The following is a 27,652-nucleotide window of genomic DNA, read 5'->3' on the forward strand; positions in this document are numbered from 1 at the left end:
TATTTATGTAAGCTCCATCTCTCAATACTGTTTAACTAAAGCTCAGATGTGCTTATGTTTAAAGAATGTTCAGAATGACAGGTTTTCATGGGGTGTGCTATTTTTTTTCACACAACTGTATTTAATCCCATTATTAGGTATCCCAGTATTAGGATAGCTTCTGAAAAATTTTCACACCACTTGATTGTTCTCTTTGTTATTTTATAACAGAAATAAACTTTTTTATTCATTCGGGCATTTTTATTCTACAGAGTGATGTTTAATTTAACATGTGGTAAAAGGTAGTGATTACAGCTCCTTCATGTAGCACAATTAAACAACTTTAATTATTTAATAAACTTAATTAATATGTAAGTAAAGTCAAATAGTGTCATAAATATGTTTCTCTGGAATAATTCCAATTTATCAGTTTAAGTTCAAGTGATTGGTAAATATCATCACATAATAATTGGTTATAATTATCATTATTTTCTGTCCAATATGATAAAAAAGTCTCAGTGCTGACTAACATGGCCCGGTTTTAAACCATGTGTTTAATCAGGAGATGGAGCACAAAGTGATCTCTCTGGTAAAGAAGCAGCTGAAGAAGTTTGAGAAGATCCTGAAGAGACGGGATTACCCAGCATGCTCTGGGAGAGAGGAGGAGGATGAGAGTGCTGTCAGAGAGGGAGCGCTGAAGATCACACTGCACGTCCTGAAGAACATGAACCAGACAGACCTCGCTAACACACTGCAGACCAGTAAGAGATCAGGGTCATATAGGGTTGGGCAAAAAAAAAAAGTATAAAAACATTAAATCAGGAAATTGTTCAAATATTTAATCATTATTTTGATTATTTTATTTCTGAAACAACTGAAACATGTTTTATTTAGTTTTTTGTAGATTTGCCAAAATAGTAACAGTTTTACAAGCTGTTTTTATATTAAACCTCCTGATATTTCAGTTTGAGAAAAGTGTAAAATATGTAATTCACTGCCCCATAAGAGTTCTTTACAAGTTTCTTTACAGAAGAACAAGCTTACTGAAATTCCATCTAGCAGCTTCTACATGTAATGATGTACAATCATGTAAACAGGACTTACATGTTTCAAACACGTACACTTCACTTTTTTGTAAATATTTTAGTAGACCTTTTCTTGAGACAACACTGAAGATATGACATTTTGGTACAATGTAAATTAGTCAGTGGTACAGCTTGAGTAACAGTGTAAATTTGTTGTGCCCTCAAAATAATAAACACGCAGCTTTAAAAGTTACCCTAGGCAATCCTTTAGTGCTCATCATTCTGGGAGGGGGCTGTAGGGTTTTGCGCTCTGAGGTGTTGCAGTTCCCAAACCAGACGGTAATGCAGGTGCTCAGGATGCTTTCTACAGTCCCTCTGTAAAACATGGTGAGGATAGGAGGTGGAAGATGTGCTTTCCTCAGTTTCCGCAGGAAGTAGAGGCGCTGCTGGGTAATGGAGCTGGTGTTGAGGGACCAGGTGAGGTTCTCTGCAATGTGAACACAGAGGAACTTGCTGTTCTTCACAATTTCCACAGCAGAGCCGTTGATGTTCAGTGGGTGGTGGACACATGGTGCTCTCTAGAAGTCAACAACCATCTCTTTGGTTTTATCCAGGTTTAGAGATAGGTTGTTGGTTCTGCACCAGTCCGTCAGCCACTGCACCTCCTCTCTGTATGCTGACTCGTCGTTCTTGCTGATGAGGCCAACTACAGTTGTGTCATCAGCGAACTTGATGTGGTTTGAGCTGTAGTTTGCAGTACAGTCATGAGTCAGCAGAGTGAACAGCAGTGGACTGAGCACACAGCCCTGGGGGGCACCAGTGCTCAGTATGGTGGTGCTGGAGGTGTTGTTTCCAATCCTGACTGATTGTGGTCTCTCAGTCAGGAAATCCAAGACCCAGTTGCGGAGGGAAGAGTTCAGGCCTAGCAAGCTCAGTTTTCCGATCAAATACTGAGGGATGATGGTGTTGGATGCTAAACTGAAATCGATGAACAGCTTTCAAATATAAAAGTTTTTATTATCCAGGTGGGTGAGAGCCAGGGGAAGTGCAATTGTGAAGGCATCATCTGTTGATCGGTTTGGATACACAAACTGCAGTGTGTTCAGTGAGGAGGGGAGCTCATGACAAGCCTCTCAAAGCACTTCATGATGATGGGAGTAAAGGCAATGCAACAGTTGTCACATCTGGCACATCTTTGCACATGAACGATGGTGGTGGTCTTGACGCATGTTGGCACGACAGCAGTGCTTACAGAAATGTAAAAAATCTCTGTGAGATTATTTGTAAGCTGTTTAAGAATTCACGGAGACTTTACATGTGGTGGAACAAAATTGTATTCTCACAGTCCAATTATGCCCAAAAGAGCAATTGTCAAAATAAGATAAATATAAGACAAAATAAAGTAAAATAGAATACAAATAAATACAATAGATATCAAGAAATCCAGAGTGTAAGTTTTGTTATATAGCATGGAAAAGTGTGAATGAAGAGCAGTTCTGCACATACTCTGAGCACTCTCCCAGGTATGCTGTCTGCTCCTGGGGCTTTTCGTGGGTTTACTCTGTGTAGAGTTCTCCGCACATCAGCTGAGGACAGGCAGAGTACCTGATTATCCTTGGTGTCGTGCAGTTCTGTGCTTCGACCCTGTGTAGGAGGTGTTCAGCGCATCTGGAAAAGAGGCATCACTATCACTATGACCACCTCAGCAGGTGAAGATGTCTTGTAGTTGGTGATAGCCTAAATGCCCTGCCACATGTGCCGGAAGTCCTGGAAGTTGTTGTGGACCTTCTTTGTGTAGGTCTCTAATCCCTCGGGAGAGCTCTGGCTGTTCTGTGGCCTGCCTTGTCCCCTGATCAAAGACCTTGTCCCGGGTTCTTAGCAGCAAACGCACCTCTGCAGGCATTCACAGCTTCTGGATCGGGTATGCTGTGATGGTTTAGAAGACATTAAGCTCATCAATGGACTTGCTTATGTAGCCAGTCACTGATTCTGTGTACTCCTCCAGGTTGATGGAGTCATCAGATGTAGCAGTTTCTCTTAACATGTCCCAGTCAGTGTGCTCAAAACAATGCTGAAGAGCAGAGATAGCCTTTGGAGGCAAGGTTGTCAACTTGCTTCTGTTCTGATTTGGTACATCTAATTAGAGGTCTAAAAGCTCCAGCAATAGTAAACAGTTTGTCTGGTTGTGAGTTCTGGAGTTTCGTGAGGTCACTGTACAGCTTGTTCAGATCAGCGTTAGCATTGGCAATAGCGCTAGATGCTACATACACTGCTATGATGTACACAGTGTTCAGTTCCCTCAGAAGATAAAATGGCCTGGATCTGACGATAGCTGACTGGCGGTGTCCGGAATGGAATTTGTTAACCATGCCTTTGTGAAAACGAACACACAGCAATTTCTGAACTCACGCTGAGTTGTCTGCTGAATTCAGAGGTAGTGTAGTTTATTCTCCAGAGATCAGATTTCAGAACGTGCATCTTTCACTCCTCCATGTTGACATCATGGTGTTGATAGTTGATATGCAGTGCTAAAACATATATAAATATATTTATAAATGTAACAATCACATTTTCTCTTTTTATTAGAACTGGCTCCATCATGTCACCAAAGCCTGAAGTCTACTCTGAAGGAAAAATTTCTGAAAATCAATGAAGGAATATCAAATCCTGGAACCTCAACCCTTCTGAATGAGATCTACACAGAGCTGTACATCACAGAGGGAGGGAGTGGAGAGGTCAATAATGAACATGAGGTCAGACAGATTGAAGCAGCATCCAGGAGACCAGAAACACAGGAGACACCCATCAAATGTAACGACCTCTTTAAAGACCCGTCCATCAGAACTGTGCTGACTAAAGGAGTTGCTGGAATTGGAAAAACAGTCTCTGTGCAGAAGTTCATTCTGGACTGGGCTGAAGGAAAAGCCAATCAGGATGTTCTCTTCATATTTCCACTTCCTTTTAGAGAGCTGAATCTGATGAAAACTAAATCACTCAGTTTGGTGGATCTTCTTCATCAAATTTTCAAAGATTCAAAAGAAATAAAACCAACAGACTATCATCACTACAGAGTCATGTTCATCTTTGATGGTCTGGACGAATGTCGACTTCCTCTAAATTTCCAGAACAATAAGAGAGTATTTGATGTAACACAGTCGGCCTCAGTGGATGTTCTGCTGACAAACCTCATCCAGGGGAACCTGCTTCCCTCTGCTCTCCTATGGATAACTACTCGACCAGCAGCAGCCAATCAGATTCCTCCTGACTTTATTGACCAGGTAACAGAGGTACGAGGGTTCAGTGACCCTCAGAAGGAGGAATACTTTAGGAAAAGGATCAGAGATCAGAGCCTTGCTGAAAGAATCATTACACACATGAAGTCCTCCAGAAGCCTCTACATCATGTGCCACATCCCAGTCTTCTGCTGGATCTCAGCCACTGTTCTAGAGAGGATGTTGGGTGAAGCAGAGGGAGGAGAGATCCCCAAGACTCTGACTCAAATGTTCACACACTTTCTTATCTTTCAGATTAAACACCGCAGCCAGAAGTATCAAAGAAAAAGTGATGTTGATCTTGACCAGTCTAAAAAGATTATTCTGGCTCTGGGAAAACTGGCTTTCCAACAGCTGGAGAAAGGAAACCTGATCTTCTATGAGGAAGACCTGAGAGAGTGCGGCATTGATGTCAGAGAAGTGTCCGTGTACTCAGGAGTGTGCACCCAGATCTTCAGACAGGAGTTTGGGCTGCACCTGGGGAAGGTTTTCAGCTTTGTGCATCTGAGTGTTCAGGAGTTTCTGGCTGCTTTATATGCATTTCTGTCCTTCATCTCCAACAACAGAAATGTGCTGCAACAGAAACACAGTGGATTATTTAGTTTCTCTAAAAAAGGAACAATGTCTGACTTCCTAAAGAGTGCAGTGAACAAGGCCTTACAGAGTGAGAACGGACACCTGGACCTTTTCCTCCGGTTCCTTTTGGGTCTCTCACTAGAGTCCAATCAGACTCTCTTACGAGGCCTTCTGATCCAGACAGAGAACATCTCTCACAGCAAAGAGGAAGTAGTGGAGTACATCAAGCAGAAGATCAGGGAGAATCCCGCTCCGGAGACAACTATCAGTCTGTTCCACTGTCTGAATGAACTGAATGATCATTCTGTATTGCAGGAAGTCCAAACATACCTGAACAGAGGAGGTTTCAGGGGTCTCAGAGGAGTTAAGCTCTTTCCTTCTCTGTGGTCTGCTGTGGCATTTGTGATGCTGAATTCAAAAGAGCAGCTGGATAGGTTTGACCTAAACAATTATGGTGGGTCAGAGGAATGTCTTCTGCGGTTGATGCCGGTGGTTAAAGCATCAAGAAGAGCGTGGTGAGTATTTGAATTACTGTTTTACTGTTTCATACTGATTTATTGCTAATCTTCCACTATGTATATACATACACACACACATACAGGATATAGCACTGAATCATAACACAAGTTAACATTGGCGACGGTCCAGACCTTGGACTGACGAAATTTTCTCCAACTGGACCATACTGAATTCTAATTGTTTGAACTATGATGAAAAAATATATTATAATAATAAAATGCCTTTCTGGCCCGATTTTGTGTACATTCCTTCCCTGTCTCTCTCTCGCGCTCGACGTGTCTTTAGGTTCCGCCTGTTCTCGTTTTTCCGCCAGTTCTCGGGCTCCCTATCTCTTTAAAAATATGTTTTTTCCTGGCTGCGTCCCAATTGACTAGCTGTGACAAGGGTCTGTACAGATCGGATTGACAAAGGAGAGCATTTGGTGATCTTACACCACACGTGATTGCTCTGTGTGTTTACGGCTCCGCAAAACACACATGGCAGCGACACAATGCACCGCCTCCCACTGTTTTCTATGGAGAGTGGCCACAGAGAACTCTGGGAGCTGTAGCGGCGCAAACGAGGTGAAGCGAGCAGCAAAAAGTTGAGATATTTTCAACTTTATACAAATGAGAAGCGAGTTTCGCTGGGCGGTAGACAAACAGCGCCATGCGGACAGGGCTTCCGCACCACACACGCCACAGGCTGAAGTACAGACCAGCTGGTTCTGAACTGGATGTTTTAGCATGTCAGTGTTTCTAATGGATTATCATTTCTCTCTCAGGCTGGTTGGGTGTGATCTCTCAGAGAAAAGCTGTGCATCTCTGGCCTCAGCTCTCAGCTCAAACTCCTCAACTCTGAGAGATCTGAACCTGAATAATAATAACGTGCAAGATTCAGGAGTAAAGCTCCTCTCTGCTGGGCTGAAGAATCCACATTGTAAACTGGAGACACTGGAGTAAGATCTCTTTCTCTCTCTCTCTCTCTCTCTCTCTCTTACAGCACAACAAATGAAGGTTTTCAGTATTACCCAGACACTCAGGCCTGATTACTGCGATGCCTGTTCTTAATTAAGAAATCACATAAATAGGACCTGCCGGACAAAGCAAAGTAGATAAAAAAGATACTCAAAAGCTAGATACCATGCCAATATCTAAAGAATTTCAGGAACAATTGAGAAAGGTAGTAATTAAGATCTTAATTAATTAGCACAGCGACGACTCATCCAAGCGGTCACAGAAGACCACACAACAACATCAAAAGAACTGCAGGCATGCATTCATGACTGCCTACAGTTCTTTTGATGTTGATACACTTGCTCTAAACTATGCGTTCATGTGTGCATGATGTCTGCCTTGTGTTTCCTGTGTCTGTTCGGTGTAGTGTGCTTAGGGAGATCAAAAGATTGCAGTCTGTAAAAAATATATATTACAAAAACATCTGACTAAATAAGTTCGCTCAAACTTTGCGTTAGCCAGCGCTGTGGATCGAGCCGATCTTTGAGGCTGTTTGCCTGGCGTCAGCGCTGTGGATCGAGCCGATCTGCGGGGCTGTTTGCCCGGCGTCAGCGCTGTGGATCGAACCGATCTGCGGGGCTGTTTGCCCAGCGTCAGCGCTGTGGATCAAGCCGAGTTAACAATGCTGGCGAGTGCAATAGTGTATATCTGCAGAACCGCAGTTCTAGGACACTGCCACCTAGTGAAATAATGACCTACTACTCCTTAATATAATATCACTACTTTAGCTAACTACTTACAGATTTAAAGGCTTAAAGGCCCAAATATTACAAATTCAGCTAACTACTTTTTAATGTTTATTTCACCCAAATATTACTTTGTTTTAAAATTTGTCTTAGAACTCCCAACCACATATCAGAGACACAAGGAGGACTTGTTATGTATTTGATATCTGAAATGGATTCAAACTACTTTTCGAAAGATAGAAATCTTTTTGGAATATCAAACTACTCTATTTGAGCTGGGCGAAATCTCAATATTCTTCAAATATATGAGCAAATCTTAATTATGATTATTATTTACAATGTTCAGTTCTTATATATATTTTAAATTTGTAAACAGACAGCACCATTTAAACTGAGGCATAACTGTTGTTCCCTTTAAATTTAATTAAAAACTTTTTTTTTTTACTTTTACAAATAGTAAGCAGCCCCTTTCAGCTTTTATATTAAAGATGGCACAAACATAACCTACTTGTCATTTCATTATTATGGTTAAGTAAATGTGTAAAAATGTGTAAAACACATAAAATAATTCTTTACAGGTTTCTGACAGAATCCAACAAAATTTAACATTTCAAATTCACACGCACACAAAAATCCAGGGACTTTTTAAGGCACATCCTGTGTAGATTACATTGACGTCTAATTCAAAACATCTGAATATTTTAATACATAAGATTTAGGCTATAAAACTTGATTCACATTCCGAACTCACATTCTGACTGTAATACTTCGTGTCCACGACCACTTCGCTAAGTGGCAGTGGCGCGAAAACATATGGTCCTGAAATTGTGATTCTATAACTGCAGCCTCCGTTTCTGCAGTCAGACCCTTCTCCTTTTTTGTGCTTGCGAGTTTAACATTTGTGCTCGCGAGAAGGAAATGATAAATGTTGAATGCAAAATGTTAAAACTCGGCTAGAGAACTGTTGATTTGCACAATACTGTCAAATGATCAGTAAGCTGATTCACTGCCTACCTCAATGGTAAATGTTTTTTTCTTTAACGTTTCCAAATAAAGAATTTATTGCAAGTGAGGGTATTTGTCAAGTGATCTCATTTTGTATTTGGGGTCGCCCCATATATGTTTGCACCATTTTACGTTGTGATCTTTTGTGTCATGATTTCAATATTGACCCAATCAAGTTGGATAGCAAGCAAAGTCTACAGATAGATGATACATTTAGAATCATAAAACTTATTTTGCTTTAATTTTTTCTCCTTCTGCTATTACAAAAACAATTCTGATTGTGTTTACATAAACATAATACCATCTCTTGCAGTGTGAGTATATGTATGTATAAATGATCTCAACTCACCCCCAAATTTGACATTCTACAGTAACTGCTCAATCAAATAAATAGGGTAAACATGCGGTGAAGATCATTGGTATTTAAATTGTGTGAAACTGACACCAATAAATCCATAATTCCTGCTATTTACTTACTTACAAGTGTTTTTTTCAGTAGCATAGTGGCTGTGAAGTGTGGAGAATAGTTTTGTGATATATTGAATATCGCTGAATCGCAGTTTTGAGATATCTCCGTTATCATTAATTTACCACAGCTGAAAGGTGCTGGAAAAACTTGAAAATGGGCCTTTAAAAGTGCTTAAAAATGCTTGAATTTTACCTTGTAAAAGATGTATGAACCCTGCATTTAAAACATCTTCATGAATCATCTGTCCATGACAGGCCTAAACCAGCCAGTGTACCACCACTAAACCACACTCAGCAAACTTTAGCAGAATCATTTATAAAGAAAGAGCCTGATGACAAGAAAAATCTCCACACTGGATCTGAAAAAACACTCTATACTGATTAATTTTATCTTCTGAGTTATTTGTTGCCAATACTAAATTTTTTATTTTATTGTTTTCTTCTAGCATTTAGCATATTTACCTTTTGATCTCAGTAATATATACACTTGCGATTTCATTGTTTTCATGTAGTTTTTACTGAAATGTACATTAATGATGTTTTTTTATTATATTAGCAATAATATTAATAATGAATGACTGGTATTAAAATAAGAGTGAGTGAATAATCTTATAAAAGTCTTACATGAACTGTTCTACACAATAGACACATTAGATATTAGACACAGAAATCAGAAGCTCTCCTGGTATAAAGTGTACTTATCTCAAAAATATACTTACTACATATCCTCCACATGCGGTGTGTATGCATCTGTTTAATGTTAAAACTTACATTAATATGACAAAGTAATAAAGACGCTGAAATGTGAAGCAAAATAATCTTGAAATAATACTCATCCATAGTGTGTGTCAGTGTGTGTTTAAATATCAGCGTTTGTAATGGATTATCATTTCTCTTTTAGGCTGAACAAGTGTAATCTTACAGAGAAAAGCTGTGCAGCTCTGGCCTCAGCTCTTAGCTCAAACTCCTCAACTCTGAGAGAACTGAACCTGGGTAATAATAACCTGCAGGATTCAGGAGTGAAGCTGCTCTCTGCTGGACTGAAAAGTTCACACTGTAAACTGGAGACACTGGGGTAAGATCACACACACTCACACACAAACACTGTAAAAAATGAGAAGTGAGACTATGATTTAATCTCTGTGATGTGAATGTGATGCTGTGGCCAGACTGAAACAGATATAGCAGTTTTTTTTTACTGTATACAGTAAATTATTGGATGTTTTGTATGTAGATCACTGTACATGAAACTGTGTGTTGGTTTGGAGGTGCACTGTGTACACTGTTTTTGTGATTTTTTTTGTTTAACTGTGTATTTGTGTGTTCTGAGTATAAAAACAACACTCTAAAAATAATATATATAAAACACAAATCTGTATGTACTGTCTGTAGCAATTGTAACAAAAAGGGTCATCAAGTCAATATGATAAATGGAGAAGAAGTGTTTTCCATTCATCATAGTGTTTTACATTGAGCACATCAATAGTTCTTATAAATGTTTATTCATATTATGGATTGTGTGTGTCATCTGAACACAAAATACAATTATTTTGCAGGAGAATTGAAGGTTTTAGCCATTTTGTGTTTGATTTGTGTGTAGGTTTCTGAGAGTATGCAGCATGCTTTCAGAAAATGTGTGAAAATGTCAAGAAAAATCTCCAAAAATCTACCTATTTCTCTATCTATCACACACAGCAATAGATGCAATTGTGCATTGATTTGTGACCTTTGTAACACTTTTTCATTTCAAATCAGATGTCTGTTCTTGTGCCTGATCTTAATCGGTTGTTCTTTACACGCATAATGTGAGAATATAACTGTTCACTCGTCTGTTGTAATTTTCTCTTCTTCTCTCTGCAGGCTGATTAACTCCAGTATTACAGAAGAAGGCTGTGCTGCTTTAGCTTCAGCTCTGAAATCAAACCCCTCACACCTGAGAGAGCTGGATCTGAGAGTCAATAATCCAGGACAGTCAGGAGAGAAGCTGCTCTCTGATCTACAGAAGGATCCACACTTTAAACTGGAGATAATATAGTGAGTTACTGAATTACTGTTTTAGAAACACACACACACAGTTGATGAGCATCTACAGTGTTTTGGAGTTCAGCTCTTGTCCAGTGCAGCTGCTCAACGTAACTAATAAATTAACTTGAAAGTTACTTTTAAAATCAAGAAATCCATAGTCTATGGTGGGGTCGTATTGCTAAGGTATCATAGTTTGTATCTGGGAGTCTGAGTTACACGACAGTCTGGCCAAGAACTTCCTGTTAGAAAGGAAGGAGGCGTTTAATCGATTTGCAGAAGAACCAAGATCAGACCGTAGTTTTAGTGACGTTTAGGGTAAAAACAGACCTGTGTGAAACAGAGTGGTTTACGGTGGATCACAGTCACTGGGAATGTTATATCAGCTTCAGTCGAACCTGTTTAACGTTTAAACACAGGATGAACTTCACAGCCTTTTCTCAGTCCAGTGAGAATATCTTACTCTCTAAAACTCAATACTGTGATCTGGCAGATCCAGATTCATTGTGCTTTTAAGTTTTTGACCACAAAATGACTCAGTGCCTATCCATACAGTGTGTGTTAGGTGTAAAGAGTTTGGGATTTGTGTGATTTTATAAGTTTAAGCTGTGCTTTATTTGATGAAGCTGTTCTGAAACACTTTGCGTGTGGAACTGTGCTCAGTGTGTTTCAGTCAGACAGAGAACAAGAGTTTTGGATTTAGAGGATTTAATTTCTAATCTTTTTTTCCTGATTTCTGTTTTTTTGCAGCTTCTGGTAACAGGACTGTCCTGCTCCTAATGATCACTATGATTTTACCAAAGGCTCCAGTGACCTGTGCATCACCACTATCTGTGCATCTTTTTGTTTTCTAACAGTCATTAATGTGCTGAAGTTTCTGGGGTTAATAAACTGCTTTTATCGTATTTATCACAGTTAATCATTCAGTGCACACCTTGCCAGCACTGCTTTATCAGTACTTCATTCAGAGCTTCCATGCCATCTAAAAGTGTGTAATTATTTGCTTTCTTAATTCTGTTTATATTCAGTTCTGTGCTTCTTTCTGCTGAATCTCCTTAAAGTCCACTAGCTCGCTGTTATAGGGGTTATCCAGTTTGGAAAATACATGATTAATTAAATTGAAGGAACAGTTTTGTTTCTAACAGTTGTTTTGTGAATTGATGCTTTAATGACTATGTAGAAATGTGGTAATCGTTTATAATAAATAAATAAATAAATAAACAGGTAGAAAGAGTTTATAATGAATGTATTATTATGTTCAGTGAGTCATGAAATCGTATAAACAGCGATTTTGTGTGAAACTCATTGGTGTTCCATATTTAAAAATGGTGCATTATGATTTCAGTGCTGTACAAATGTAAATCATTTCAGCTTTAGTCTGTATTAGGTTAGATTTGTAATTTTTGTCTGGTAACTGTCAAACAACAGGATTGATATTAGTGTTCTTAGCTTTATCTGTATAGAATTGTATATAAACTGTTTGCTCTGATAATATACAATGATAACAGAGGCTTGTATATAATTTGTGTTTGTAATCACAGTTGTCTGTATTATTATAGCTATTAACACAAGAAAAATGTTGGTGTTTTTGGTATTGGTTGGTGGATGTTTGTCTTTTTAAACTAAACTAAACCAAACTTCTATGGTACATCAAGTTTTACAGAGTTACTAAGGATTATTTGGTTCATTCATATTCTTTTATGTATAAAATACCATTACGATGTATTAGAGGAAATGCAAACATCTATTTTACTTTGAATGTGTTCTTATGTGTACTATATAAATTGTTTAATAAATTGGAATGTTTATTCAACTGTTGTATTTTTATTTTATTATCTGCATGGTAAAACTCTAAGGGTGCTTTAACATCTTGTTTGGTCCAAGCAAAAATAGCAGGTGTAGAACTTGCTGTGAATTATGATGCGAAACTTAGCAAACGCAAAAGAGGTGGTCTCAGTCCAGATTAGCTAAACCATGGTCCGGTTCAATATCAAGTGTTTTAATTCAGACTTTTGGACCAGTTACAGGAGGTTGTACCTGGATATCATCACAAATGTGTAACCCTTTTTATGAACAGAAATAAAATTAATCTGGGGAGAATCTAAAAGGCAGAAAGACCCACAAACCAGCAACACCTGAAGATGCTGCAGTAAAAATCCTGGCAATGCAACATAATGGAGGAAACCCAGTGTTTGCTAATGTCTCCAGGCTCCAGATTGTATTTCCATGGATAGTTATTGCCTGCAAAGGATTCTCAAACAAGTATTAAAAATGAACATTTTATTTATGGTAACATTTATTTGTCCAGTTACTTTTGAGCACCTGAAATGAGGAGGCTTTGTAAAAAAAATTGTTGTAACTCGTAAACATGTTATAGAGTATTTTAGGTTAACCCCTTGAATTAAATCTGAAAGTCTACACTTTAATTTGATTTTATTTGTTTCATTTGAAATCCAGTGTGGTGGCATGCAGAGCTAAAATCACAAAGAATGTTCACAACTGTGCAAATAATTGTGGGCCTAACTGTACAGAATATACATATATATGTATGTAGATTGTTGGAAGTTCAGTATACTGGACTCAGGAAACAGGATCATTTAACATTCAAGTTTATTTAAAGATATAAAATGTGGGTTGTGCAATACAGATATTACATAGAGACTGTCTTACCAAATAAATCGGGGGAAAGAAGGGGGATTGGGGGACATTGGAGACAAATAGTGACATTAAGAGATTAAGAGATTACAAAAGGTCTAATGGGCAAAGATTAAGGAAATGTAATGCTAGACATGGGTTTGTTACCATTTCAATAAGGAGAAAGAGGGTCATTTTAACACCTAAAAATGTGTGAATAGTCTTGAATATTTGAGGGGGGGGGGGGGGGGGGGGATCAATGGGAGAGGGTAATTTCAATATAAACAAACAATATAAGAAGAAAACAAAGCAATTACAGTTTTTTGATCAAATACCAAAGCATGATAACTGTTCTTGGCTTGGCTTGGCACAATTGGCTATTTTTGTTAAAGGGCTGGACTTTATCCATAAACAAGCAGCATTATTAGAGTTACAAGAAATCCGTCATTTAATACTCTCCTCATTAATACCACCTCTGGTTTTACTACGTGATAGACTAAATTAACAGTCTCTTTCTTGTCTCAGACTAAAGACTTGTAGCTTTATTTTTCACGAGACCAGTGGAGTGCAGTGCAATAATGTGACCATGAACAAAAGTCAAGCATATTTGATGCCCTCTCTTGCGAAAACAAATATTTAAAAAAAGTTTTTTTTAAATTGTGGTCAGTTGTTCTTTTAAAAGAAAGATTTCCCATTGATTGATGAAGATCACGAGGTGATGATCAATGGTGCTCTGTTTGGATCCTCGTGATTAAGACTGGGGCTGAAGAATGGATAGAGTTTCTCAGTGAAAGTCTGACCAGTGAAAGAGTAGATGTGAGATCTGACCTCAACATCATAGAAGGAGATCAGACCCTCCTCATAATCCACAAACACCCCCACCTTCTGGGGAGCCTGTTTCAACGAGAGGAGAACAGAGGGACAGTCCAGAGCCTCGTATTCAGTCTTGTTTCTCAGGCAAACAGTCCAGTATCCATTGTCAGGATTCAGGTTAATGTATCCATTCCGTTCACTGGACTCTCTGGTCACTCCTAAATCCCACTCTGTGTTTCCTCTGACCTGAACCTCATAGTAAAATCTCCCTGAGGAGAATCCCTCCTTTCCCAGAACACAGACACAACAATCAAACCTCTTATGGTTGTAAGGGTAGTTGTAGCGTTTGTCTCCATGTTTCACTTGTTTGCCATCATCAGACAGGATGAGTTTTGAATGAGCTGTATTAGGATCCAGAGTCACGTCCACTGAGAGACAGAGAGAGAAAGAAAAAGTACTTTTAGATTAGTTTTAATAACATTAAAAATTAGAGCTGTATTTGTTGGACTATGGCATCACATCAATGTCAAAAGTAGGGGGCGCAAAAAATTAATCAATGTGTTTTAACATTTTGTGTGTATAAATTAACTTCTTGTGAGCGCAAATGTGAAGCTTGCGAGCACAAAAAAAGTGGAATTGTGTGCGTGCTGAACAGAATATCGCTCTCGAGCTTCATTTTTCTACTCTCCCCATTTTGTTTCAGCTCGAGAGCTATATTTTGTGTGTGCGCAGAACAATTCCCCATTTTTTGCTTGTGAGCTTTACATTTGCGCTTGGAATAAGTTCATTTACACACGCAAAATGTTAAAACACGTTGGTTAATTTTTTACACCTGGTATTTTTGAGCTCCCGACTTTTGACATTGATGTGACGCCATATTGGACAAGGTGCTATTAGTTTCTTTAGTACTTTGTTAATTGTTTTTTACTCAAATATACTGTTCTAGCACATTTTACAACGCATGCTATAACAAAGCAGCTTTACAAAGATCTGGATCCAAGCCTCTTTTGAATTAGCACAAAGCAAACACCTTCAAGAAAAAGAAGAAACAACAGGAGGAACCAAGATTCAAATGGGGAACCCTCAACCCCACCCTGCTCTGGTTTACACAAAAATAAACAATCAAAGCTTAAGAGTTGTGAGACTCTTAGATATTTTATGTGTAAAGCAAAGGAAGACAGGAAAAGACAGGACAGTCTGTTGAGTTCAGGGTGAAATCATGATTTTAAGACACAAACCAATACATAAAATCTCTCAAAACTAGACAGAGCAGAAATGTTATAAGCTGTAGGGGGTCAATGTATTTTAAACAGTTAAGTGAGTTTAGTTAAGATCAGGTAATCTATTTAAAGCCATAAAGTTGATTGATGTGGTGAAGTGGATAACACCACCAACTTGCCAGTAAGCTATCATGTAGGAGACAGGGGTTCAATTCCAGGTCTAGGTGACTATGATGTGCTACACCAAAAAAAAGTCCTTGGGCAAGACTCCTAACACTCCATTGGCCCACTTTTGTCGCTTTAGATAAAAGCGTCAGCTAAATGCTGTAAATGTAAAGCCACAAAGTTAAGGACAACATATATTTAACATTTCAATTAAGATTACTGTACTATTTAGGTTTGTACAACTTTACAATTAACATTTGGGCACCCCAAAAGATTTCAGCTATTATAATGTTATCAATAATCTATCTATTTATTAATTATATATCAATAATTTTTACCAAGATCTGCAATCTTAGTTAGCAAGTTCGTAGTTGATTTTATAAATAGCCTAACTCAAACATTTTTCCAACAATGGGTAAAATAGCATTGCAGCAAACTGGCCCAAAAAACTCACAAAATTAAAAGTATTTTGCAGGAATAATGAGCAAAGTATTGGCAAGCTTTTTGACATGCAAGAGACGTTTATTTGTTATTTAAAAAAGGAATACTGCTTAGAAAAGAAAGTAAAAGTGTCCTTTTTCAAATATGCACCTTTATTGGATTACAGATACACCGTAAATATTTTTTTTTACCAAGAGTGACCACATTCTTGCATGGTACTGTGCAAGCAAACCAATGTAAAAGTGTGGTTAATTAAGAAACCTTTTGAAATGTATTGTTGAAATCAAACTTAAAGCCTATTTAAAACTTAAAATAGTGTTTAGACCAGCCCTATACAAAATAAGACAAAGACAACACATATGCAACATACCTGTATAGTGTTTCATCTTGTTGAATTCTGTTTGGGGGGAAATCACCACATAAAAGCAGGCTGTTAATACAATGTTACACTGAATTTTTACTCAACACAAGCATGATAAAGAACACTGACCCAAAAAAATACATACAGCAAACATATTAATGGGAGATAAACACACAAGTTCTTACTGATCAGTAAACACTTACCTATCTCAACAAGATCCTTCATCTCCTCATCGATTGACTTCTGAAGCTGAGACAGAGCTTTCCTTAGAATCTTCACACTCAGAGGAGTGTTAACACTGACGTCAGTCCAGTTCTTGGTGTGTGGGGGTCTGCAGAGGGACGGGTAAATCTACAGTACAGCAGGAGAGAGGAGAAACCCCTCAGTATGGGCAGTGCTGTCCTGTGATGGACTGCATTACTATTGAGAAACAGAGGGACTCTGACCTGTAGGAGGTGGAGGTGGTCCTCAGTGTGGGAGATCTGCTCCAGCTCAGTGTCTCTCCTCTTTAGCTCAGTGATTTCCTGCTCCAGCTCTTTAATAAACTCTTCAGCCTGCCTCTCTGCTGCTTTCTGCTTCTCCTCCATCACCTTCAGCAGCTCAGCCTGGCTTCTCTTAATGCAGCGAACCAGAGCCTTGAAGACTTCCACACTGTCTGCTTTCTCTTTCTCTGTGCTTTTCTATAGATTTGGAAAAAACAAAAGTTTATAGAAACTAATATAATGTCTCAAAAGCTGACACTAATAACTTCAACATTTACTTACTTTATTGAGTATCACAGAGAGTTTGATCTCCTCAACCTTATTCAATTTGTCCTGTATCATCTGCTGAACCTCCTTCTGCATCTTCCCTAGCTGGGTCTGTGAACACACAATACATTACAAAGCCAATCATCAACTAAATCCATTGTTGCAATGAGATAGTTAAAATAGTTTAAAATATACATGATCTATTACCTTCTTCTCTACACTCTCCTCCTCTATAGGAACAGTGCTGTGAGTCTTGTGGTCTGCGTCAGTGCAGAACTGACACAAAGTCATCTGGTCGTCTCTACAGAACAGCTCCAGGGGTCTCTCATGTTTCTGGCAGATGTAGTCCTCCAGGTTCTCCACAGGATCCATCAGCTTGTGCTTCTTGAGTTTAGATACAGTTTTATGAGGTATCAGATGAGTGTCGCAAAAAGAGACCCCACAGTCCAGACAGGATGACAGTGCATCCAGTTTATCCTCACTGCAGTAGTCACATAACACCCTCTTACATTTGGAAGAATGTTTCTCTGGAGAGTTGCTTAATTTCACATCAGCTGACTTCTTGAACTGAGCAGCCAGTCCAGAGATAAAGGTGTTTATAGACAGTGCAGGTCTTTGAGGAAATTCTGCCTTACAAACTGGACACTGGCAGCGTGAGCTGCTGTCCCAGTACTGTCTGAGACAGACCACACAGAAGTTGTGTCCACATGGAGTAGAGACTGGATCATTGAACACTTCCAGACAGATAGAGCACTGGAGCTGATCTTCAAACAGCCTAAGACTGCTGGAGGAAGCCATGACTGATGAAGGAGACAGAAACACATTGTGAACAGGTTTCATAAGCAAAGACAGTGATTCTCATTATATACGTTTTAATCCCAATTAAATAACCAAATGAGAAAAAGGCTTCTTGTCATATTCCAACATACTCTAAAGCACACTCTTTACTGTTAAAAGGTCCTAAGAATGTTGGCAACCAATCTGACAATCCAGTGCTAGGTTTTAACCCAAATGGGGTTAGTTAACAGTCTGAGCCAGTGTGCTGTGTTGTGGTTAAAAGCTAACACTAGGCCAAACAAAGAAAGTGAAAGGGTTGACTAGAAGAAAACAATATAAGAACAGCAACACTATCCACTAAGATCTAAATAATTACAAAAAAAAGTAACAAATCTGCATGTTTTTTATCTGTTTTATTTTCCTTATAAAGGGTTTGGAAAACTGCATAGGTTTGGAAAACTCATCCAAAGTTATGTACTATTTATAAACCAACATTTAATGTAAAAGCCTGGACCTTAACTTGATTTACTAAGCAAGTTAGTTGATGTTTAATATCTAACACTAGTCCTAAATAGTAACTCAAAATAACAATCTCTATAATGTAGTTTAATAGTGATATCAACAATATAGATTGATAAAACCATACTGACTTCACCTATTTGCAAGAGTACACATTCTAGAACAATAAATCCGGGTCATCATATGCTTAGATTAACTTTAAACATAACAAATCTAAATGTTTCATTTGAGATTAATTTGTTGTAACTACACTTTTTACAAGTCAGAATTAAGGATTAGAATTTATTCTCTAAATGTGAAACCTTTATTTTTTTTTTTAGATTTGCTATAGTAAAATATATACATGCTTTTCATTCATTTTTTTTTTCATTCTTTGCCGAAAATCAAGAATCCATCTTTACATAATTTTATGGTTTTCCTCCCTATCTCTTTTTTTATTATTTTCCCTGAAATTCAGATTGTGTGGGCGGATATTAAAAACTTTTGAGAAATTTGAGAAAACAAAAACTTAAAAATGTAACTTTAATTTTAACTCTGGATTTAAAATTAGAAGATTAACGTCTAACTTTCTATTTATTTATCAGAAACTTAATGTAACTTACAACAAATTACGTAACAACCACAATACTAACTAGCTCGCTAGCCTAGCATGCTAATGTTTAGCTACCTAGGAAGCTACCAAGTGAGCCAGGTTAGCTAGCTAGTTAGCTAACAGTAGGTAACAGTAGCTAGCTAGGCTAGCTAACGCTAGCTAGTTAGCTAAATTAGCTAATTCTGACAGAAATTCCACACTCCACAAGTAGGAAAATAGCGTTAGCTAAATTACCTGGCTAAAGTGAGATTACAGATCTGACGAGAAATAAAACATGTTCTAATTAAAGAAAATCCGTTCTTACCGCTCTTTATACAGATTTCCAGTCTGATTCGAGTCTCTTTTTCAGTAATTCTTCCGAATTAAAGTCTGTGTAACTCCGCTACGCCGCTTCCTCACGCGCTGATCGGGAAAAAAATGACCTCTTGCCCAGACTGTTAGCTAGCAGGTGGCTAAACTATCCGACACGGAGGTAAAAATCAACATCAGACTCTAAACCGGCGGCTAAACTCAACAAAACAACCGGAGAAAAGAGCAAAATCAAGTATACTGAAACTTCTCCCAACACACGCACCACCACAAAACACGGGCACTGATAGACACGCCCGCCACAAGACACGCCCACCACAAGACACGCCCACCACCAAGAAACGCCCACCTCACTCGTTTTGTTCTCTTTGCTGCTATCTAGTGTGTCTGTATTTTTACTGCAGTACTATCTTATAATGTGCATATACACTACATCACTCTAAAAAGACTTTTAACAGACTGAAATCTGACACCCTCTCACATCTAAAGACTAGTCACAGAATAGTCACAGGCTAAGATTTAGCAAAGACTGGGGATTGCTATTTGCAAGACTGCAATTAGATTCTTTCTAAGATTATTTCCAATCATGCTTCTGGTGGAGTTTACATACAATACATATTACATATTAAATTACAAATAATTAAATTACAGTCAATACTGTGATTTAAACAAAGACTCACAGCTTCTGTCCCCATCAACAGTTTATTTTTCTGTCACATTCTTCTGCATTTTGTGTTCAACTCTGCCTATAAGCTTTTATAAGCTTCGCCTCCCCCCTTTTTTGTTACAACTTTGTATAGAGCCACAGTTTCACTGCTATACATTTGCCTTTTTTCATAGAATTAATGCAATAAAAAACATAATTCGTGCAAAATGTGTATTTAGTAAACTTGTTTGTATCCAAATAACAATGCACAATAAGACAAAGTAGTGCAAAATAAAATAACTATACATATAAAGACTTTAAAGTGTTTAAATACTGTACATATTAAAGTAAGAACTATATAAGGCATATTTACTGCAAAATGTGTTCTTTTTCAAATTGTTTATAAATAAGTCACGTAAAATATTCTTGCCTTGTGGCTTCCTGTAGCTCTCTTATTGGTTGTTGACATTGCGTGAGCAAAACAAAACGCAAAACATTTCTTAATCAAAACCTGAATTTATTGTATTTGTAAAAGAAACTAAACAGCTAAACATTTAAATCTGCCTCTAAAGCTTTACATTTTGAATATTTTTTCTTTTGTTAATAATATTTCTTGAAATTTGCATATAAGTTAATATTCTTACCTTTTTACTAGTTATACATATAAAAGATGCTAGAATCTGATACTTTCATGCCCATGTCTCTAAAATGCATCACAACCACTCTTCTTTTAACAGAAACATATTTTATTTAAATGTAATTTAAAATCTGACATAAAATCTTAAAAGTTGTCTTAAGTTAAACAAAATATCTTGATATCTTGAGAGCATTTGCACTTTGTAATTTTAGACTTAAAGGGCTTGCCATAAATGACACATTATTTCAAGTATTTTGGATTAAACACATAAAGACCCTTAACTTGTTTCGCCACACTTCGCCATATTGGAAAAAGATGCCATGTGGTGGATGTGTTTGGAAATGCGGAGGGCGTGCTATGTGCAGTGGGCGTGTCTTGTGTAGTAGGCGTGTCTTGTGTAGTGGGCGTGTCTTGCACTCTGGCGGGATGCAGGAGATGCAGACAGTCCTTAAGAAATCTTTTGGAGCCAAAAGCCCAAATTCCACTGCTTAAATCCAGGAGGAACAGAAAGCTGTAAGAGGTAAGCTCAAGTAGTTTTTTTGGACTGGCAACGAGCATGCATTTACCAAAATCACTAAAATAACTTATGTGTTTGGATATTTTTCGACATAAACAGCCTGTTCTGTCCTTTTGTTGGATTGTTTACAAAGTATTGGGTCGTGTTTGGGTAGTTTAGCTGCTGGTTTAGCTTCTGATGTTAGGTTTTGCACGTTGTTTGGTAGCGTTAGCTTAGCCAGTTGAGCAGCTGCTGTAGTCTGCTTTTAATGTTGGCCAACGTGTTCGTTTTTATTAGATATAAACAGCCTTATTTGCAAAGTGTTAGGTCATAGTTGGGTAGTTTAGCCGCTGGTTTTGTGCCTGTTGTTGCGTTTCGCGTTGTTTTCGATGGTTTAGTTAATGGTTTTGTGCCTGTTGGATTTCGCGTTGTTTGGGTAGTTTAGCTAATGGTTTTGTGCCTCGCTGTTGTGGTGGAAATTCGCGTTGTTTTGAGTAAGTTAGTTTATTCGCTGGTTTTGTGCCTGTTGTTGGATTTCGCGTTGATTTTGGTAGTTTAGCTGCTGACGTTGTAACTTACCTGTTGTTGGGTTTCGCGTTGTTTTTTGTAGTTTAGCTGCAGATTTTTACCTGTTAGGTTTCGCGTTATTTTTTTGGTAGTTTAGTCACTGGTTTTGTGTCTGTTGTCGGGTTTTGCGTTATTTTTAGTAGTTTATTCGCTGGTTTTGTACCTGTTGTTGGGATTCGCGTTGTTTTAGGAAGTTTAGCTGATGGTTTTGTGTCTGTTGTGGGGTTTCTTATTGTTTTTGGTAGTTTAGTCGCTGGTTTTAAACGTAAAATTTTAAACTAATTAGTGTCTGTTGTTGGGTTTCGCGTTGTTTTTGGTAGGTTAGCTTACCTGTTAGGTGTCGCGTTATTTTTTTTGGTAGTTTGGTCACTGGTTTTGTGTCTGTTGTTGGGTTTTGCGTTGTTTTTGGGTAGTTTAGCTGCTGGTTTGTGCCTGTAGTGGGGTTTCTTATTGTTTTTGGTAGTTTAGCTAATTATTTTGTGCCTGTTTGGGGATTCTTGTTGTTTTAGGTGGTTTATTCGCTGGTTTTGTGCCTGTTGTTGGATTTCGCGTTGTTCTTTTTGTAGTTAAACTGATGGTTTTGTGCCTTTTGTTGAATTTCGCATTGTTTTTGTAGTTTATTCGCTGGTTTTGTGCCTGTTGTTGGATTTCGCGGTGTTTTGGGTAGTTTAGCTAAGTTAACTTAATTGTTTTGTTTTTCAGCTGCTTGCTTGCTAACTACAAGTATGATCAAGAACAATAATAATCAACCCTTGTCCTCTGAAGTTCCAATGCCAATGCAACTTTTAATGTTTTTCCTGCATCCAAAACACCGATTCACATCTTTTGCTTATTAAAAGTATGGGGTAAGGCAGTAGGACCCCACATCCTGGGTTAAGAAGCATGGGTCAAGAGATTATTTTGGTTTAGTTGAAAATGAGTAAACTAAGTTTCATTCTATGTATTTTGTCTTTACATTTGATTGCAGACAGTAGGGATACAAAATAATGCATGTCTTATCTGCTTAACTTTATTTAATTGGTTAACATACATCTATTCCCACAGACAAGCATAAACAAAATACTTAAACCCTGCATCAAGAACTAATATTTAACAATCCCTAGTAGAACCACATGGACACGGAATTTCTTTGGCAGACCTTTGTCAAGAAATACAAGGCAGAGTCACATTCAATAATACCAAATACAACTTTACTGTACAGAACAGAAGCCTTATGCTAACCATGACCATCTCGTTTAGACTATCACACAGTCAGTGCACATTCTGTCCATATTCAAATGGCATGGCTGCTTAAAACGATGGCACGGTACTAAACTGGCCCATCTGCTGTCCTGAAATAAAGGACTGCCCAATAGAGAAGGTGTCAAATGGCCTAAAATTAACACCTGCTGGAACACTTCATTGTTTTATGTCTCACTACAGAAAGTCTTGTAGGGGTAGGAAAGAATGGCTCATTACAATTTTAAAAATGCTTTACCATCGCAACTGTTTGAAATGTGTTTCAAGTGTGAAATACAGGAATAGATGAATGTTAACAATTCAACTTAGCCAAAATGTTGCTGATATGGCAACATAATATTAAAGTTGAGCAAGCGAAGCATGAAACATATTTGGTTTATAATTTCTGCAATTGAATACAAGTCAAATAGATATTTGTCTGATTTTGGGATTGTACGTTAAATCACAGTTCTGGGTAGCCAAAAGTTATCTTTAACTCAAAATATTTGAGTGAAAAGCAATTTTTGGAGCTTCTTAAATTCATAAATATGGCTTTTCTAATTTGAAACAAGTATAGTGTGATTTGCATTAATAATTAAGTTTTTGGAAACTTTTTTTTTTATTAAACCACCATTGCAATACATGTTTCCTCTCCTTCCTCAGTCAGTTATGGCTACCTCCAGCAGTCTAAAACTCTCTGAAGATCAGCTCCAGTGCTCTATCTGCCTGGAAGTGTTCACGGATCCAGTCTCTACTCCATGTGGACACAACTTCTGCATGGTCTGTCTCAGAAGTTACTGGGCAAGCAGTTCTCACTGCCAGTGTCCATTCTGTAAGGAACAATTCTCTCGTAGGCCTGAACTTAGTGTAAACACATTCATCTCTGGACTGGCTGCTCAGTTCAAGAAGTCAGCTGAGTTTAAATCTCCAGACGAACCTCCCTTTAAACGTAAGAGGGTGTTATGCGACTACTGCAGTGGGGTAAAGCTTGATGCACAATCATCCTGTCTGGACTGTGGGCTCTCTTACTGCAACAATCATCTTATACCTCACAAGACCGTGGCAAACCTCAAGAAACACAAGTTGATGGATCCTGTGGAGAACCTGGAGGACTACATCTGCCAGAAACATGAGAGACCCCTGGAGCTGTTCTGTAGAGATGACCAGACGTGTGTGTGTCAGTTCTGCATTGAAACAGACCACCGGACTCACAGCACTGTTCCTATAGAAAAGGAGAGTGTGAAACTTAAGGTAAAACACAAAAAAACTCTTAGTAATTTGCAAGAACTGTGTAATTACAACAATTAACAATTATACGTGTTATATGTCAACAGAGTCAGCTGTGGAAGACGCAGGAGAAAGTTGAGCAGCTGGTCCAGGGCAAAAAGAAGAAGATTGAGAAAGTCAAACGCTCTCTGAAACACAGTAAAGTGAGTTCAAGAATGGATTAGTAATATTTATTTTAAAAAGCCTACTCTCATCCTGTCTAAAATCTTATAATTTCATATTAATTGATAGAAATGCATAGAGAAAAAGGAAGCAGACAGTGTGGAGATCTTCAGGGCTCTGGTGGGCTGTATTGAGAGAAGCCAGGCTGAGCTGCTGGAGGTGATGGAGGAGAAGCAGAAAGCAGCAGAGAGCGAGGCTGAGGAGTTTATTAAGGAGATGGAGCAGGAAATCACTGAGCTAAAGAGGAAAAACACTGAGCTGGAGCAGATCTCCCACACTGAGGAGCACCTTCACTTCCTTCAGGTCAGAGTCCCTCTGTTTCTTGATAGTAATGTATTATTGTTAGGGGTGTAAATCTTCTACATGGAGATTTCACTTACAGTCCATTTACTTCCAATACATTCAGAATGATTTGATGCAATAAACTCAGCACAGCCGTTTCTTTAAATGGATTCAAGCAAGTCAGAAAGCCAATTTATTAAATTAAACTAAACATTTGATCAAAATATGGCCAAATGCAAAGTTTGCTAGTATTCACAGCCTAAATGAAGACCTATAAATGCTTTGTAATTCTTCTATTAAAAGGTGTATGTGGAAAAAAATTACATCAAACCACCAAAAAGTGGACTATGGTTCTAAGTTCTTAAAGATGTACACTGTTTACAGTATCTGTTACTAACAGACGCTATTATACTGTTATATCAATATCTGAATTATATTGTTGACCAAAATAAAGGAATATAGTCTGATATAAATGTTGGCTGTATTTTCCAGCCCTAAGTTCCATATAGTGCAGAAGTCCAGCATTTTCTACATATATATTATATTACTTCATCACTAGCAAAACTAATTTAAAGGCAGATTTTGCAGTTGTAGTTGTATTTATGTATTTATGCAGCATTGCTTTGTGAACCTTATCTTATCTAGTCCATCACAGGACTTCACTGCCCATGCCTGAGTTTTTTTTTTCTTCTGTTCTCTATCCTTCTGTGCTGTAGGTGTACCAGTCCATCTGCCACCATCCACCCACCAAGAACTGGACTGCACGCAGTGTTAACCCTCATCCGAGTCTGAGGAGAGCCCTGACTCAGCTTCAGGAAACTCTCAGTGAGGAGATTGAGAAGCTTGATGAGACTGGTGAGTATTAATGCTCAGTTGTGTTTTAACATGTATTATTTTCATGTAGTTTGATTTTGCAAAACCAGAACTCTGATAGCCACTTGTCTTATTTTTCAGAGTTAAGAAGAATCCAGAAATATGCAGGTGTGTGTTTATTGCAGTTCTTTTTTGTTTTCTCTTTCATGCTGTATGTTGTTTTAATGTTTTAATCTCTCTCTCACTCTCTCTCTCTCTCTCTCAGTGGATGTGATTATGGATCCTGTTACAGCTCATCCTGATCTTATCATTTCTTACGATGGAAAACAAGTTAGGGATGGAGACACAGTACGGAATCTCTGTGGCAGTTCCCAGAAGTTTGATGAATATATTGGTGTGGTGGGAAAGGAGGGTTTCTCCTCTGGGAGATTTTACTATGAGGTGCAGGTCAAAGGGAACAGTGAGTGGGAACTGGGAATTACCAAAGAGTCCAGTAACAGGAAGGGGAAGATTAAAATGAGCCCTGAAAATGGATACTGGACTATGTGTCTGCGAAATGGCACTGAATATAGAGCTTTGGACAATCCTTCTGTGCCTCTGTCTTTGAGTCAGCCTCCCCAGAAGGTGGGGGTGTTTGTGGATTATGCTGCAGGTCTGGTGGCCTTCTATGATGTTGGGGCCAGGACCCATATCTACTCTTTTAATGAGCAGGCTTTTACTGAGAAACTCTATCCAGTCTTTAGTCCATCTGTATTTAATGAAGATGAGATTCCTGATCCACTTATGATTACTCCTGTTAAACAATGTACATTAAATCCTTTCATGTAAAAAAATAGAAAAATCTCTTGCTTTAGTGTATGTGTATAGTGTGCACACTAAGGGTATAACAGTTTGTGTATTCTTTACGATAAGGGGGTCACAGTTCCGTTCGCACAAACGCATGCAGAATACACGGTACAGGCAGTATATTGAAGACTTATGGAACCTATGAACGTAATGCGGAACTAATGGAGGGTTTCATCGGGAAAGTGTAGCTCTAGCACTGCTGCTATTAGCAACTCGCTACTGATTTAGCCTGCCCTGAGAAGACTGAAAGGCTTGAGCATACAAACAGAGGGCATGCTCAGAAATGCAGATAATTCACTTGTACTGTCTCTCTCTCTCTCTCTCTCTCTCTTGTTCTCTCTCTGAGAAAATAGAATATAACACAAAATAATTAGACTGCTGTCTGGCTAAACCACACTACACTATTCCAGCATTAAACATGAATCATGATTTTAATTCATTTTTAAGTGATTGACACCACTAATATAATTGAAATTTAATCTTTATAATCTAATTGTAGTTAAAGCAGTTAAAGTAACGCTATTGTTTTTGTTCTTAGTAAAGTAGCACAATCATGCTTGTTTTGTTTGTTCCTCTCATAATGACAGCAGACCCTGGTTTTAAGCATTTAATGAAAGAGCTGAGGATATACAGAATGCTCAGCCTTATTTTTTCCACCCACCGTACTGAAAACATACCAAACCAATGGGGTTTATACCGAGGTGTGAACCGAATCGTGATTTTTTTTTTTGTTCCGTTACACCCCTAGTGCATACACGTACAGGCCTTTTTAAAAGTACTGGAAAGAGACAGACTATTTTTTTTTTTTTTTTTTTTTTTGCTGTACGTTATAGATATTGACTCGAGATCACCAAACTGTATATTTTTATATTTAGATTTACACATTTAGATGTAAAAACTTAGAATATAGCACATTTCTTTTAAACTTTTAATGTGAGCTAAATACTGTAACATGTCAGTTATGTTTTGTTGTCCTGTTTTATTGTTTAAAGATTAAACTGCTCTAAATGTCTACTACTGTTTTAAGCCCTGGGTTTTGCCTGTGAAGATTTTGCCTTTTGCAGGTTTTTGGTTGAAAAGATACACCAACATGAAGACCAGAGAGACCAGCAAACTCCAAACTGGTGTTCTTTTTTTTATAGGGCAGGCCTGCTTTAACCAACCCATCCAATCTCATCACATCCTGGCTCCAATTACCTCCTAAAAAATGCATAGAGTTTCACATACTTTTTACCCCATCACTGTGAATGTTAACATGTTGTGTTCAATAAAACCCATGCAAACATATCTTTTTTTGTGTGGTATCACTTTAAGCAGACTGTGTTTGTCTGTAGTTGTAACTTAGATGAAGATCAGAAAACATTTAATGACCAATTTATGCAGAAATACAAGTAAGGAGTGAAAGTTGCATTTGGAAAAATATCTGATTAATTTGGAATAAATAACATTTCTGACAAAATATGTACACGTTAAACATTCAAGGGTGTATTTCAAGTCATATCTTTTAATATCACATTTTCAATACAGTCCCAGGATGTCAAATGTGTCTTTTCTGACAGGATTAGCAACTT

General features: G+C 38.0%; 3 protein-coding genes across 5 annotated transcripts in view; 2 read left to right on the top strand and 1 right to left on the bottom strand.

The window, feature by feature from the left end:
• The window catches only part of LOC103022329 (NLR family CARD domain-containing protein 3), a 97,882-nt gene extending 85,528 nt beyond the window's left edge, over nt 1-12,354 (top strand). For all 3 annotated transcript variants that reach the window (XM_049481932.1, XM_049481933.1, XM_049481934.1), the window contains 6 exons: nt 542-740; nt 3,591-5,367; nt 6,135-6,308; nt 9,427-9,600; nt 10,386-10,559; nt 11,298-12,354. In XM_049481932.1, the coding sequence (XP_049337889.1) occupies nt 542-740; nt 3,591-5,367; nt 6,135-6,308; nt 9,427-9,600; nt 10,386-10,559; nt 11,298-11,307 (2,508 nt within the window). In that variant the 3' untranslated portion in view covers nt 11,308-12,354. The remainder of the gene's footprint in view (nt 1-541; nt 741-3,590; nt 5,368-6,134; nt 6,309-9,426; nt 9,601-10,385; nt 10,560-11,297) is intronic.
• A 1,274-nt stretch (nt 12,355-13,628) lies between these two features.
• On the bottom strand, nt 13,629-19,414 carry LOC107196840 (E3 ubiquitin-protein ligase TRIM39). Its single transcript, XM_049481936.1, has 7 exons — nt 19,123-19,414; nt 17,138-17,730; nt 16,946-17,041; nt 16,628-16,861; nt 16,385-16,532; nt 16,191-16,217; nt 13,629-14,422 (listed from the first exon to the last, which is right to left on the bottom strand). Exons 2-7 carry the CDS (start codon nt 17,726-17,728, stop codon nt 13,890-13,892), a joined length of 1,629 nt encoding a protein of 542 aa, XP_049337893.1. The 5' UTR covers nt 17,729-17,730; nt 19,123-19,414; the 3' UTR covers nt 13,629-13,889.
• A 1,406-nt stretch (nt 19,415-20,820) lies between these two features.
• Nucleotides 20,821-27,368, top strand: LOC103034158 (nuclear factor 7, ovary). Its single transcript, XM_007231363.4, has 7 exons — nt 20,821-20,930; nt 23,355-23,942; nt 24,026-24,121; nt 24,210-24,443; nt 25,139-25,277; nt 25,377-25,403; nt 25,501-27,368. The coding sequence occupies exons 2-7, from the start codon at nt 23,361-23,363 to the stop codon at nt 26,061-26,063; spliced, it is 1,641 nt and encodes a 546-aa protein (XP_007231425.3). The 5' UTR covers nt 20,821-20,930; nt 23,355-23,360; the 3' UTR covers nt 26,064-27,368.
• Nucleotides 27,369-27,652: the final 284 nt, after the last annotated feature.

Source organism: Astyanax mexicanus, chromosome 8 (assembly GCF_023375975.1).
Source record: "Astyanax mexicanus isolate ESR-SI-001 chromosome 8, AstMex3_surface, whole genome shotgun sequence".
Classification (NCBI taxonomy): domain Eukaryota; kingdom Metazoa; phylum Chordata; class Actinopteri; order Characiformes; family Acestrorhamphidae; genus Astyanax; species Astyanax mexicanus.

Coding starts and splice junctions, on each gene's coding strand:
- LOC107196840 (XM_049481936.1), bottom strand. CDS start 17,728: ATGGCTTCCTCCAGCAGTCTTAGGCTGTTTGAAGATCAGCTCCAGTGC. Junction 17,042..17,137: donor AGGAGAGTGTAGAGAAGAAG/GTAATAGATCAT, acceptor GTGTGTTCACAG/ACCCAGCTAGGGAAGATGCA. Junction 16,862..16,945: donor TCTCTGTGATACTCAATAAA/GTAAGTAAATGT, acceptor CCAAATCTATAG/AAAAGCACAGAGAAAGAGAA.
- LOC103034158 (XM_007231363.4), top strand. CDS start 23,361: ATGGCTACCTCCAGCAGTCTAAAACTCTCTGAAGATCAGCTCCAGTGC. Junction 24,122..24,209: donor GCTCTCTGAAACACAGTAAA/GTGAGTTCAAGA, acceptor ATTAATTGATAG/AAATGCATAGAGAAAAAGGA. Junction 24,444..25,138: donor AGCACCTTCACTTCCTTCAG/GTCAGAGTCCCT, acceptor TCTGTGCTGTAG/GTGTACCAGTCCATCTGCCA.